Source organism: Onychostruthus taczanowskii, unplaced genomic scaffold, assembly GCF_017590055.1.
Source record: "Onychostruthus taczanowskii isolate IOZ18803 unplaced genomic scaffold, ASM1759005v1 scaffold12, whole genome shotgun sequence".
In the NCBI taxonomy this organism is placed as follows: Eukaryota; Metazoa; Chordata; class Aves; order Passeriformes; family Passeridae; genus Onychostruthus; species Onychostruthus taczanowskii.
This window is the reverse complement of record NW_024498351.1, coordinates 2,622,475-2,637,985: the sequence shown is the minus strand read 5'-3', so window position 1 is coordinate 2,637,985 and position 15,511 is coordinate 2,622,475. Positions and strand designations below refer to the sequence as shown.

The 15,511-nt window shown below is 44.1% G+C and overlaps 1 protein-coding gene across 2 annotated transcripts; it reads right to left on the bottom strand.

The window, feature by feature from the left end:
* Window positions 1-528: 528 nt before the first annotated feature.
* On the bottom strand, window positions 529-11,905 carry LOC121348458 (UDP-glucuronosyltransferase 2A2-like). Of its 2 annotated transcripts, none has more exons than XM_041428003.1 (6): window positions 11,170-11,905; window positions 4,693-4,841; window positions 3,346-3,477; window positions 2,858-2,945; window positions 2,026-2,245; window positions 529-805 (listed from the first exon to the last, which is right to left on the bottom strand). In XM_041428003.1, exons 1-6 carry the CDS (start codon window positions 11,903-11,905, stop codon window positions 529-531), a joined length of 1,602 nt encoding a protein of 533 aa, XP_041283937.1. The 2 variants fall into 2 exon arrangements, with proteins under 2 accessions (XP_041283937.1, XP_041283938.1); XM_041428004.1 differs by lacking the exon at window positions 11,170-11,905 and adding an exon at window positions 6,324-7,047.
* Between the last annotated feature and the right edge of the window lie 3,606 nt (window positions 11,906-15,511).

Genomic DNA, 15,511 nt, shown 5'->3' with positions numbered 1-15,511 from the left:
ATTTGTCACTTGCACAGCTCCCAGATATTATGATCATGGCCCTTCAGATGGGTGCTTTTTAGGAGCCCATGATCTTGGATTCACTCTCCAGTCTGGAGAGAGTCTTTCTGACAGGAGAGGAGGTATTTTGGTTGTGAATCAGTGATCAAGCCTGCATAACACTAGAGGAGAGGACAGAGTTAGGATAAGGAGCCTAGTGGTAGACGCACAGGGCAAGGCTGAATTTATGAAATATACCAAAATATTTAAGATACTTGAAAACATAGAGCAACAATTACTGTGGCAAGGACCATGTGTGATCAGCTAACATAGTCCCAGGGGATAAAGCAACTATAGTTCAATTTTTTTTAGACCAGAAGGAATTTACTGGCTAAGCAAGCAGCTCTGCCCCACAACAGCTTTGCTGTGGTGCATTCATGGTATGCCCAGCTTAAAGCATATCCCTATAAACTTGTTCACCAAAGAATGTGCATAAATGCCTTGTTGAATCAGCCTAGGAGAAGAAAACTGCTGATGGGAACAAGGTGTCTAGTCTTTCTTCTTCTTTGCAATCCTGCCACATCTTCTACAGCAACATAAGCAGCACTTGAAAAGAATGAAGACAATAGTGGCTGTACAGGCGAACAAGAATGCCAGAACATCCAGGGAGTGGTACTGGTACCAGGTGAGATGGTGAGCAGCTGGTCTCAAGTGCTTTGCTCCTTTGTGACGCATGACAAATTCAATCCAGAAGACAGCTCTGTCCAGTGGCTTAACAGGCTGGTCATGCTGTATCTTGGATAACCTTAGAGCATTCTCCTTATAGCTGGGGTTAAAAAAAAAAAAGAGACCAAAGAGATTTTTCACTTATTTCTGAAATGAACCATTTAGCACCTGGCAGTCCTCTTGAGGATTGTAGACAGCCCTGCTTTTACTTTCATCAGTCTTATTTAAATATATTTGAAACTGGTCCATTTTATTCCTGTAGGCATAAAATTGAGCTAAGAATAGTAATAAAGAAAGCGAATATTTTGCAAAAAAAAGTTACTCAAAATTATTCCAGATACTCCTTTAAAAAAAAAAAAAAAAAAAACAACATGGAAGTATTTGCAGCATTTCTGTTCCAGTATAATAGAGTGTGCTGATTTAGGCTGGGATAGTTAACATTCTTCATAGTAGCTGGTATGGGCTGTTTTTTGTATTTGTGCTGGAAGCAATATTGATACAATAGCGATGTTTTCCTTGCTGCTGAGCTTATACAGAGTCAAGGCCTTTTCTGTCTTTCACTCTACCCCACCAGTGAGGAGGCTGGGGCTGCACAAGGAACTGGGAGGAGGCACAGCAAGGAAAGCTGATCCCAACTGACCTAAGGGAATTCCATACTCTATGGTGTCATGCTCATGTACCAGCTGCCATCCACGTTGTTGCAGATCACCTCCACTGTGGCTCACTCCCTCATGTACTAGATACCTCCATCAGTATGGAGGTCCATTTACTTCAGAAATTTGCAGGTTCTTACTTGAAGGAACACCTGTCCTTCACACTGGATGGGAGTTGCTGCTAAAGATTGAGGACTTCTGCATTTTTCCAATCCCTTTGTCTGTGGTCTTATCCTTAGCAAGGGATCCCAGCTGCTGGGCTTCCTTCTCTTCGAAGTCCTGACTGATAGGTACAGTAACTTAAGAATACTGCTAAGTCAGGGCTAGGAGAAAAAACTGTTATGACTACAGGCAGCTAAGACCTAATAAAACTAGAATTAGGTCCTCCAGAGGATTTACACTAGCAGAGAACTCTCAAAAGCTCATCTGAACTTTCCAACAACTATTGTTCTCAAAGCACTCATAAAATGTGGTATAAGGAAAAACAAATTATTGATCTCTCCTTTTTGAGAAGTGCTGATTCTCAGAAAGGAAATATGGTTTTCATCTGAAATCTGAACTTCAGATACTGTGTTTTCCATTCCCAGAAGGGCCAGCAGAATTTCTCACATTAGCTGCCCAGGATTTTAATAACCTCAGCCTACTGTAAGGCAAGAACAAAACTCACGTGGAATTGTAAATGACTGTCTTCAGTGCATCAGCCAGGTCCTGTGACTTCATTGTGTTGAAATCCACCTGAACTGCAGCTCCTTTTGCTACCATGTGAGCAAGGTTGTCGTGCTGGTCAGCAAACATGGGAATCCCAACCATTGGGATTCCGTGGTAGATGGCTTCATACAGCCCATTTGTCCCACCGTGTGTAATAAAGGCCTTTGTCAAGGGATGGCCTGGAGCAGAGAAGGAGAAGGGTGTGTTACAGCAGCTGTGGCAGGCTGCATTCACTGGGATGTGAACACAGCATAGAGGGGCCAATGCACTGCTAGAGAAGGGAGCAGCCGACCTCTGGATCAGCAGAGCTTGGATGTGTAGCTTTCACACAGTTGTAATTACTTTAAGAGAACATGTGAATCAGCATGTCCCTCCAGACTACCCCACAGTTACCTCAGCCCTACTGCTATTGTGCAGTTGTAGTTTTCACACGGTATCAGGGTCCGAACAGCCCCGTGCTTCAGCCTTGCTTAGGTCAAGCATTTTGAAGAATGAGTCCTGGAGATGAACTTCAGCGGCCAAATCCAACTCCAGAGTACATCTCTACTTTGGTATTTACTCCTGCCTATGGGTGCTTTTGAGCCCTTCAGACAACTGCCACCAAGCTCTGTAAGACAGAGCCTTTTAGGAAACAAAGGCTCCCAAGAGCAAAGCTCTGTGGCTTAAACTGTGAAACTAAGTGTGTCCACAAGCGTTACATGGTTTTGGCTAGAATTAACCATTCTTGTGGAAAGAGAAAAGGAAACAGGTTTTCCAAGTGTGCAATCCATTCCAAATAGAAACAGTCTTACCAAGCAGGTCATTTTGTGGTATCCAGTCAAAAATCCTGGTGTTGGAGCCCAGAGTTTCTGGTTTTTTCCCTTTGTACCGCCAGAGGACCTTGAACAAAGGAAGAATAAGATAAACATGCTGCATGTGATATGCCTTTCTGTATTAGTACATGTAATTTAGAGCTTTATCTCAAACCCCTGTACCTTTTTCCAGAATTTAGATAGCTTTGGCCACAGTTAAACTCTTTGATTGGTTATTATGTGCTAATTATAAAAAATGCATGGAGTGATTTTTGTATTTTGGCCTGTAGACACACCTCCATGTCATTTGGTTCAGAGGAGGTGAAACACCAGAACTGTCCATGAAGTAACTTAGCAGTCTTGTCTCTCTGAGAGAGCCCTGGCTGTATCACATCCAGCAAGGATGCAGGTAAAGAACAGGCCACTCCCAGTATGAAAGGGAGTGAAAAAAACAAGGCAACTTGTTTGGGGCTTGAAAAGAAATTCACCTTTTGTGGAAGCTGGCTGAGGGCTTTGGCAATCACATTACTTTTTTCATCACTTAGGCTGTGGACCATTGACCCAAGACTGAATACGATGACACCGTGTTCCCCTGAGCTCTGAACAAATTCTTCCATTTCCTAGGAGAGGCAGAAAACATACCAGGGGTAATTACACAATGCAGATTACACAAATTTCTGTGAATAGAGAGCATAACCTTTTCATCTTATTAAGGAAATGATGGTGATATGAGCCCCTCCTTACAGAAGGGCTTGACAAAGACAGACCTGGCCCTGTGGAAAACAGTTTCTCCCAAATGAGGAGCAGGACAAGTTGAGACAGGTGACAGATACTTTGTCTTTTTGAAAGCAAGTTTCAGGATACATATCAAGCAGCAGGAATGAATCCTGGCATTATCATGAGCAGGCAATACGTACTCTGTGACACTCTCCTTAGCATGGTCATGGTTCTGGATTTTCCTGGAACAAGTCCTTTGTATTACATAGCTCTGCTGAAACCTGAGAGGGTGTTTCAGCATCCTGATCACAGATTGACCAAGTTGATGCTGTCACTTTGCTAGTCAAACAGTTCTCATTTCCTACAATGCACCACATTGCTCAAAACATTTTCTACAAATCAGACCAATAGGTTTTCCTGTTCCTTTTATTAGTATCATGTGAACTGGAGCAGTAACATGCAAAAGAGAGTGGTTATCCATTTTCCTCAAGCTCAACCCATGCTACAGGGGACTGGGAAGAGAGTTAGAAGGTTTCTTTTAATAGACAACATGCACTGAAGATGGCCTATATCTTCCAAGGCTCCTACAGGAATGATAATCTACACCAGAGCTTGTCATGTTGTTATCTTCAGTATTTGGGAGTTTCAAATTCCACCTGAATACTGTAATTCACAGCAGAGCGTAGACTGGAGATGCTCAGTGCTTTACTCCCTTTAAGCTTTCTTAAACTAAGGTACAATAGAAAAAGTGCTTATCACTCATCTATTTCTGCAAGTTTTAACCCTGTTTTACATAACGAATTTGTCTTGTCACTTGATGCCTTCTGGCATCAAGTATTTCAGTGTTATTATGGGCTGCAAGTCTGTGTCTTAGGATTAAATACAACATTTAAGTTCCCTGAGGTAGCACCTATTTTTTCCTAAAACACTGTATTACTCTGTGCTGACATCAGCTATCCTCTTTTAAGACAGCAGGCTGTAAACCAGCCCTCCATTTGGACAAGTATGGGTGGATGGTATATGAGAATGAGTTTTCCCAGGACAGGGCTTGCGTGGTTGTCTGGGAGAGAAACAGTCATTGTAACAAACCTGCCAACAGAAAAACTAGGTTGGGATACCTTCGGTAATGGTTTTGCAGGCTGGCAATGAAGTCCTCCAACAAACTCAAAGTTGGGCAGGAAAGGGCGTGGAAATTCGAAATCCCAGTATGTTCTGATTAACCAAATCTCTGCTTTCCCCATCGTCTCACACAGGGTTGTGGGCCTTCCTGTGGGCAAGGTACAAGAGGTTGACAACATGCACAGGAGTGACATTGTTTGCTCTGGATTGTGAAACAGGAGCCTTACCTTTGTCTTTTGGCACTCCCAATCAGCGTAGTTTATCAAACCATGCATAAAATGAAAACATCAACAAATCTGGATCTATTCTTTGCCCTGTCCTGTGCTCAGCTGTAGCAGGTGGCCATGAGCACAAGGTACAATCCTTAAAAGGATTTTGAACCTTCATGATTACTTTAGAGAAATACAAGCGAGAAGCATTTAGTATCTGATATAGAAGAGTAATTCTTGTAGTGCTGAATTATTACCTGAGCTTGTTGTAAAAACACAGAGAACACTTGAGAAAGAGAACAATCACAGAAAATTAAGTTCCAAATAAAAAATTAATCACAAAGCGATGAACACCTATCGGGGAGGAGGAAAGTTTTTTAACGAAGTTCTGTAGCATTTTTCAAATGGTGACTCATTTAGCAGCTGCTCAGATAACAATGAAACACAGGTACAGACATCTCTAGTATTCTTGAGGACTGGGTCAGCTGCTTCTGACACACAGTGGGAAAAATTGGCCAACTCCATAGATACTTTTAGTGTCATTTTATGTAAAATTCAATATTTCTAGAAATCCATCTGAAAAAAAAAAAAATCTAATGATAATCTGATGTTTTATAGTTTACCATTTGGAGAAATATATATTCTTAGGTACATGATGCAAGTTTTCTTTGCAGTATTTTCTCCACAAAGTGAAACTGGGGAGTAAAAGGGTTTAGAAGCCTAATGCAAGCAGGAATCAACCTAAATAAGGAGCAAGATAAAAATTATCCATAGGACATCTTCTTGCACGACTTGATCAGTATAATAATCTACACCAGTAATTTTTTATTTATATTTAAATTAAAGAGCAGTGAGTCAGTTTTAAGGTTGCTGGAATGTAAATCAAGTTTTCATTACAAGTGGAGTGATATAAAGATGTAATTACATCTTTATGTGGTATTTAAAGATCTAGGGAAGAGGGACTAGTTTTCAGAGCACAAAGGCATTCTTTGCAAGTGCAGGAAAAGATTGGACAGCAAAAGAAGAGATGCCCTTGTGTTTGCTGTTTACTCGTTATCTGCCTAAACTTAGATACCCTGGACAAGATTCAAAGTCCGTTGAACTGAAAGGAACTCTGTTAAATGTTGAATCATGCCTGAGTTGTACTATGCTGGAGCAAAATTTTCAGATGTGTATGTAGTTAAGGAGACTATTACAAACTCTGAATGGTGGATGAAAGGGAAAGGTGACAGCATTTATTGTTGAGAATCTGAACTCACACTCAGCATCCTGCACTATGCAGAGTTGCAAGATACTTCAGGACTGCCACCTCTGCTGGCAGAGAAAGAGAAAGAGTATTTTGAGACAAGAGCATGGTAGTCCCAAAGCATTCAAAAGTCACAACCTATGCCAGAAAAGAAACCACTCAACATCTGCCTTACCTAAGACATTACTGTAGTACCCATCCCATTCATCTCGCCAAAACTTCATGAAAAATAAATCCGTGAAAATGTAAAAGAGGAAGTTCTGTAGTCTTTCCGTAAATGACATCTGGTGTGTCAGCCCCATTGTGCTGGCAGGCACATAGGAAGGTGGGGACGGGAGTCCACCGCACAGCCGCTCTACCACATTCCCGTCAGAGAAGCGGAAGCTGTAGACGAAAGGGATCTGTAGGATTTCTGCTACAAGCTCCCCACCTATAGACAGGGGGTCAGCAATCAGAACATCGAACTTGGCCTGCTGCAGCTTTGCTATCAGGTGAGAGTTCTTCACCAAGGTGTCACAGGTCTGCTTTGACATATTGGTAAAGACGTCCAGTTGCTCTTTCATTGTCCACATGATCTCCCAGGGGAAGAGATTAGAGGCTTCATTCATCCAGAAATTGAGGAAGTCGTCCATGGAGGCATCCAGGGTCTCCTGGCTAAAGGGGACTTGCAGGACCTCAAAAGTGAAAGGGGAGGAGGTGTCCTGGTAGTTGATGAGCAGATTGCTTGAGGGTACCAGCACAGTCACTTCATGACCCCGGAGAACGAGCTCTTGCAGAAGCACTTTCACATTGATCCAGTGACTGGCATCAGTGGGCCAGACCACCACCCTCCCACAAAAAACAGTGCTGCAGCAGCATGTGTAGGCCCAGAGCAGCCAGGGGAACTTTAACCCCAACATTAATCTCAGCATTCCACGTCCAGCTCTGGTGTGACTGAACTGGAAGCAGTTCACAGTGCCACTGTGCAAATGTTTTAGAGCCAACCAGTTAAAAGTGGCATTTGTTTGGTGGCTAGACTGGCAAACGTGACGAGATTGGCAAACGTGGCAAGAGGGAATGTCGTAACACAAAAGAGCACTCATGGGAGGGCTGGGCAAGCAGCAAATCCCGTTCTGGAATGTCCTGCAGAGCCACAGCTGATCTCAAAATTTCAGCAGCTCCTATCTGCTCACCGCAAAGTGTATTTTGCAGCATGTGAAGACTAGAAGCCTTTTCCCTGTGCTGTGGTTTAATCTTAACAGGCAGCTAGGCACCACAGAGCCTCTGAATCTCCCACAGTAGGAGGAGAAAAGGAAGGGCAAAAGTTAAAAAACTCGTGGATTGAGACTAAGACAACTTAAAAAGAAAAGGGGGGGGTGGGAAATAGCAAGAAAAGCAAGTGATGCAAAAAGAACAGTTGCTCACTACCAGTCAATGCCCAGTGAGTCCCTGAGAAACAGCAGCCTGACAAACCTCTCCCCCATATCTTTTATTTTGCTGAGCACAATATCATTATGGGCTGGGGTATCCCTTGGGTGAGTTGGGGTCAGCCGTCCCAGCTGTGTTCACTCCCAGCTTCTTGTACATCTCCAGCCCCCTCGCTGGTGGGGTGGGCTAAGAGGCAGAAAAGGCCTTGGCACTCTGTAAGCACTGCTCAGCCTGTGGTATCGATACTCTTTTCAGCACAAATCCATCATGCAGCTCATGCTAGCTAACAAAACGGGTATTTCACATGGAGCCTTAAATGCTAAACTCTGGAGTTCACAATAAAAAAAGAAAAACACCACAAGATTGAAACAGCTCTGGGGCTTACACAACAGACATCAAACCTTGCTTCAACCAGTGCAAGACTTTCTAATCTCTGTCATCATAATATGATAAGCAACACAAAGGCACAGCTAGGTATTCTAAGAGTAGGATACCTTGACAACTTAGCTCTCTCAGCAGAATTACCCTTACTAGTGAAATATAAATCAAAACACTTTAAAGTCTCATATTGAAATACCCATTTTATCTCCACCCTAGCAATGCATATGTCTGGCCTATTTCCTTTGAAGCATCACCTAAGCAAAAATGGAAAAACAATTATACAATTATTTTTTTTAATTAAAAACCACTTACAAAGAAATATAACTGTAATCGTTTTTCAGACACTTTCAGAAAAGCAAAGAACCATGTCTCTGCAGAGGGCCTTTTATCACTGTGAATTGGGGCTCATCTAATCTCCCAGATTTTTAAAGTTCCAGAGAAGGATATTATCTCTAATTTTGAGACAAGGTAGCAGATAAGAAGTGTGCTATGGGAGAAAAAGTACTAGTGTTTGTTGGATATGTAGTATTTTACTGTTCTTAGTGTTTGTCATGATTCATCTATGAATATGACTAATGAGCCCTGTTTCAAGTGCTTTAGCAGTGTTATTTACATATCTTGGAAGTACTTGTACAGACTTAGCTCTACCACTGTAGCATATCAGGATTAACAGGCAATGTTTGTACTTGCCTGCATTGATTGACTTGATGCAGGAATTTTAAAGGAAGGAGAGTGAATTTGGGACTGTCTTGCTCCTGATTTGTGCCTTAACCTCTCATCTCTGGGTATTTACTCTTGTGTGCACAGCAGATGTAATTTCTGGAAAGAGAGCAGTCTTACCTAAAACTTCACTGTAGTATTGATCCCAGTTTGCCCAGAGAATGTAATGAAATACAAAATCTTGCAGAGCGTAGCCGAGGTTGTTTTTTAGTCTTTGCCAGAAGGTCATCTTATCTGTTAGGCTGGTTAGGGTGGTTGGTACGTAGGAAGGAGGTGATGGGAGTGTTCCACAGAGCCGCTCCACCGTGTTGCCCATGGAGAACCGGAACGTATACACAAAGGGGATACCCAGCTTCTCAGCAACCAGCTCCCCACTGGGCAATAGTGGGTCTGCCAAAAGGAGGTCGAAGGCAGATGCCCTCAGTCTTTCCATCAAGGCCTCATTCTTCACAACTCCATCACAAATGGTTTTGGTTATGTTCTTCATCTGCAATAGCATTTGAACCATCTTGTAACTACTTTTCCAGATAGGCAGCCCTCTCTCCTCATAAAAAAAAAAATAAAGCAGTTTATCCATTAAGTCAGTCATCTCCTTTTTGGTGATTGGCACCTCAATCACCTCAAACTGGAAGGGTGAGGGCTTGGTGGGATTGATGATGAGGAAGCATGAAGGCAGCAGCACGGTCACCTCGTGGCCCCGGGCCACCAGCTCCTGTAGTATGTGCTCCATGTTCAGCCAGTGGCTGTTGTCAGCTGGCCAGACCAACACCTTCCCCCCGGACCCCCAGCCCAACACGGCCAGCAGCACCAGCGCTGCCGCCTCCTTCCCTGCCATAGCCTGCCCTGTGTGGCAATGCCTCTGTGGCCTTCCTTCACCGGGAGCAGTGGCACTCCTGAAGTGGGCTGGGCGTGCATGACACTGCCTTGATCCCAAGGGCAGGGAGCCAAAGATAGGCGGCGTGAAATCCTGTACTGGATAATAGCATGTTTAATGTCATGTTTTCCTAGGGCACAAAAAAGGGGACTGGCACCAGCTGGCACCCTCTGGTAGTAAACAGCTTGCTGAAGCTGGAAGATGTGATTCCTCTGGAGCAGCAGAGAGTCTTCAGCCCTGGGGGGCTCAGTCCAGCAAGGTTTGTATCCTATTGGTAATCCCATCTCTCCTGCCCATCTAACTACAGGTTCTGTGTTACTTGTTTGGTAGAAGAGGTGATTTTTTCATTCTTCTGGCTCTTTGAAACACAGCTGGGTGGGCAGCAGAGATGTTCACTGACTATGTGGGCAATTTTTGCTTTTATAAAGCCACTAAGCATTCCTTTAGAGCACACTTAAAGGGTTGATCCGGGGCTGCAGCCCAAGAGTTGCATCTCAAATGCATGAAACTACATAGCAAATTACTCCAATATCAGAGTAAGACTGTCCTCATGTGAACTTGACTCTTACAGAGCACCGTGGGAGACCAGGAGGGGATAGTGCAGGCTTCCTGCCTGCCATGAAGAGCCAATTATGCAATATAAATTGAACAAGAAAATCCATCAAACAGTTTAATTTATATGGTCCCTCCTGATGTGCAGTTAAGAAATACTGTATGTTCTCTTTTATGTACAAAAAATCATTATTACAGGGTTTCTGCCCAGTGCTGTTACACAATGGTTTCCTAATGTTGTCATCCAAGGCTTTTGATATAGTTTCCATGCTGTCTAGACACCCTTTCTGGGACAAAAATGTGGGTCATGGAAACAGCTGGACTGTGAGGAGCCAAACTGATACCTCATGTACTGTACACATGACACCAGCTTGGTGTACTTGTGGAGTCTTGCATCACGCAGGTATTTGCAGGCAATTGAACCCTGAGAGATTTGCAAGAGGTCTTTTTGAAGAGCTCAGTGGGAAGGTAGTAGAAATGACATGTGATTAATAATACACATGTTTTTCTACCTGATCACTCAAAAGAAAAGAAGAAAAGCCTGCAGAGAAAGGTTTGTTGTTTTCTGTTTTCTGTTTGCTTTGTGGGTAGGGGGGTATGTTCTAAATAAAACTTATTTTGTGCAGAGAGAATTGGTTCTATATGACCAGTGACATAAGTGAAGTTTCTATTACAAAGCCACAATGCACTTAAATATCGCTACTGAGTGACAGGGCTGGCTTGTAATTCACCAGCTCTCCCCTCCTTGTTATGGTCCTCTGGATGCGGAAGATGGCTCTGATCTTGGCTGCTTTCTTTGCTAGCAGTCACCCTTGCTGAGCGCCCTGTACGGTGTGGAAGTCATATCGAACTCCACACTACAATTATGACAAAAGTCAAATCCATCAATTGGAATGACCCTGATCCTGTCTCTATGCAATGGCATAGCAGCACAGCAACCTGACTGCTTGTGGTTCCGGTCTTTTTAGGGACACAGTGACAAACTCTTGCTGACCCTTCTCTTGACGTTGTTACCCTGGTGGGTTCCTAGCTCTGCAGATCGCAAGGACAGACTGTATAATGAGAAGTGAAGTACCAGAAAGCTTACCTAAGACCTTGCTGTAGTAGGAATCCCAATGTCCCCAGTAGCTCCGGAAAACATAGTCTTGCAGGTGGTAAGACACAAAGTTTTTTACTCTCTCCCCAAAAGACATGCGGTCAGTGAGCTCAGACAGGGCTGCAGGCGTGTAGGATGGTGGGGCAGGGATCTTGCCACAGTGTCTTTCCAGAGTGAAGGCTGGGGAGAAACGTAGCGAGTAGACAAAGGGAATGCCCAGCTTGAGAGCCAGGAGTTCCCCACAGGGGGTCACTGCGTCTGACAGCAGCAGGTCAAAGCCAGAGCCCTGCAGACGAGCCATCAGCTCCTGGTTGGTCAGCACTGCGTCGCACATCATCTTGTTCATCTTCTGCCAGTTTACGGACAGTCTTCCCAGCTCCTTGTAAAACTGCCAGAAGGTCAAGATGGTTGGCCTGTTGTTGAGCCATAGATCTACTATTTCATTAATCAGGGTCTCAGGTAAATCTTTCTCATAGGGCACATTATATATCTCAAACTTCTCCGTAGTCTTAGGCTTGGGTTCAATGAAGAGGGTCACGTTGGGTACCAGGATGGTAAAACTGTGCCCACGGCGGATGAGCTCCTGTACCATTACATTCATGTTCAGCCAGTGGCTGCCTTCTGTTGGCCAAACCAGTATCTTCCCACAGAAGACAGGCCCTAGAAGAGCAACCTGAAAAAGGAGCAGCTGGAGGTATTTCTTTGAGCCGGTTGCTTTCATGGCCATAGCAGAGTCAAGGGCTAGATAGACTGGGAATTTTCCCTTCCAGGTGGGAGTTCTGCACCTCTGTGTTGTGTTTGACGGTTCCTTACTAGCACTCTTAGCAGAAGTGAGACTTTGCTGTTGCACAGGTAGTGCCTTTATAACCTGTGTTTCATCTGAGCTCTGGAAAAAAAAATATATGTTTAGTGATTCATTTTTCACTTTCTGCCTTCTACCCTGTTAGCTTCTCACTGAGGGAGTTCATTGTCCTGTTAGGAGGATGACAGCAATCCTCCCTGCTTTCAGAGGAGCCAGTCCCCTGGATGCCAGACAAATCCCTTACATTTTTTCCATGAACTAGCAATGCCAGAGGAAGGCCAAGGAATAAGAGGCCACAGGGCTGACTTAAAAGTGTCATCCTTTTTCACAGTGAGATGCTAAAAGTGCTGATATTTCTTATGCTGAGAGAAGTCAACAAATCCTTCCTTTGGTTGATGATAATGCCAATAATAACATGCAATTTGTTCTAATAGGTCACTGGTAGCTTCCAACTGTTCCCAAACAGCAATGGACAGTGAGTTGCTACTACCTGTGACACATCACCACCAACCCGGTCATGTTGTGGGCTCAGTTTGGGTGGTCTGGGCCTCTTCTGGGCCCTAAAGGTGCTAAAGAGCAAAACCTACGTCATCTGGGATGGCTCTCACTTGGAAAGTTGTCCCTTGAATATAAACACCATGCCTGGAAGCAGTTCTTTAACCACCTGGAACCAAAATTACAACTAAAACCCACACATACAACGATAAACTCGATCCAACACAATTTGGGGAACAAATGCCATGCAGCAAAACACTCTTACCTAGCAGAGTCTTCCGAGGTACATAAACATTGTGCTCTGAGTTCCAAAGTGCAATATGCTACACCTGTTTGCTGCTTTTCCTTGCTGCTCCCCTCTTCTGTGCCTCTGGGCTGCTCCAGCAGGATTGGTTATCAGGCAGAAGGAGCTTAAGTAAGTTAGCCTCTGAACTGGACTTTTCAAAAGGAGGAAGCAATAAAATACGGGATGATGGCAACAAGGCATGTATTCTGCACTTATTCATTGCTTTGTTATGCTCTGGGAATTTAATGGTTGAGATGGTATTTCCCTTGCCAGGATATACTATAATGTTATTACAGAGCCAGGTTCTTAGGAAGACTTTGTATGCTAGAGATAAGAAATATGGTGTCTGGCTGCTAAAAATACTTTTTCACTCCCTTTAGGGTCCTAGGTGGCAAAACAAAATTGTTTGTTACATAGTAGATATGTTTATAAACTGTCAACAGGAACAAAGAGTGAATCTTATGATTTGCTTGCAGAGGTTTTCTAAAGTTGGTGCTGTCTGTGCGAGTTTCCAAAAGTTGGTATGTTACCTGTGTTGGCTCTGTGGCCCTTAATTCTGGAGATCTAGGCAAGTGTTTAATAACCTGAAAATATAGGAATCTAAAGGTGCATTTCAATGATTTTTAAGTATTGTCCATAATATTCAACAGGGTTTTTTCTCAACCCTCAGAATCCAGGACTATTATGCCAGCATGTTTCAACTACATTTTGTCCTTACAGCCAGAAATTTCACTACAGTCTCTCCACAGATCTTTGTATCCAGAGTAAGAATTTTTTTTTCAGTCTAATTTAGCTTATTTTATGAAGTCCCATAAGAAACTTCTAGATTTCCCAGCAACTATTGAAAGGCCATGTTCATATGAGCTAGAGCAGATCACAGAGCCATAGAATATCTTGAGCTGGAAGGGACCCACAAGGATCATTGAAGTCCAACCCCAGCCCCTGCAGAGAACAGCCCCAAGAATCACACCATGCCTGAGAGCATTGTCCAAATGCTTCTTGAACTCCCTCAGGTTTGGTGCTGTGACCACTTCCCTGGATAAAAACTTAGATGGGAACTTGTTTTTTTGTTTCCAACCCCTTAGTATCAAATTCCTCCACAGCAAATGAGAGCAATTGTCAGGGGAACCAAAGAGTTAAAATTGTTTTGTTTCCATGGCCAGCTCTAAAGATGATACTCAGATTACTCAGATCAGAGAAGACAAGCATTTTGAGAGGATTAAAGTACAAAATCCAGCTCTTGAGAGAGAAATGAGGCAGAAGAAAGTAGATGGTGTTAAGTGCCTGTATTTCACACATTTGACATTACTAAGAGAAGTGCTATAGACAGTGATGCAACCTCCAGCCTTGTTAAAAAACAACAGGCTTTTCAAGGCTAAGGCCCTCATGCAAAAGTTAGGCAATGCATACTGATGTTTTCCACACACAGGTCTCTTCACCACTGCGCTGGCTGGCTGGGGGCTGCAGCGTGCATGGCACTTTGATTTCTAGGAAACCTCCATGCCAGCCAGCATGAAATTCAGGGCCAGAGTGGAAAAGGGAAGCTTTTGCCCTGAAGAAGCACGAAATGACTCTGTGCTTTCCCTTTCACTTAATGCAATGGAGCAGCTTCTGGTCTGAAAGTAGACTTTAAAAAGTCTTCACTAGGTTGTGTTGGGTTTTGGTTGTTTTTTTTTTTTTTTCGGGTGGGGGGGTGTTGGCAAGGGGAAGGGACTATACTGGATTGGGAAAATTTCAAAGTTGGCTCATCCCTACAGGCAGAGGTGACAGGATTGAGCAATTCTGCATAGTCACATGTGCGTGCGTTCAGTAAAAGCACATGTGCTTTGTAATCCCCAGGGTATGGGTAAACTCCAGCAAAAGTTAACAGCCTCAGCATGACCATCTTTCCTGAATAAATTGTATCTTTTCTACTCTGCACTGTTACTGCAGGATGAAAAAAACAGGGTAGGTTTATAGCATTGCACTTGGATTTTTTGATTCAGTTTAAGATTCTATGAGCTCTTCACTGCTGCTGTAATGCTGCAGGGGCGCCTTGGCAGGTAAACAGCAGAAATCAGAGTGGCTGGCACGGGAGCCATTTCCACTCTGCAAAGCCAAAACATTAAAGAAATGAGAGAAGGTTAAGGCCAAGCTTGGTGTCCTTGCTAGGAGTCTGCATTGTTGTGGAAGAATAAGTGCTGCACCCTCCCCTTGTCAGTGAGGAGCAGCAGCAGACTTGCCCAAGCTCCCTGCAGATGTGGCACACTCCTGTCTTGACAGCACCTGTCCAAACTCCCAGGGAAAGCTGCACGCTATGGTGATGGGCAAATCTGCAAATCCCATGGGTATGGACATGATGAGACTCATCTAGACCAGCCCAAAAAGGAGGAGTTGCTCTCTCCATTCCACCTTTTCACGAATATTTGCTGTTCGTGCTGTCATGGCAAGCCTTTCCCCATGACTTTCCCAGTCATCCTGCCGATCGTTTGTTTTAGTGGGAGAGTTTGCTGCTGGAGCAGGAAGGAGCTAGGCAAAGACCAGGCAGGCTGCAATGGCTGGGGTCACCAGGCACCGTTCCTGCCCGGGGAGCAGCAGCGATAGCACCAGAGGGCACCGCGGCCTTCGCTGCACCCACTGCTGGGAACAGGGGTCCCAACTGCGGGGACAGGAGCACACCCAGAGCCCCAACAAGGACAGGGATGCCAACAGCATGCCAGCATCACCCAGAGCAAGCACTTTTTCCCTTGTCTCAGTACCCCTGAGGAGCA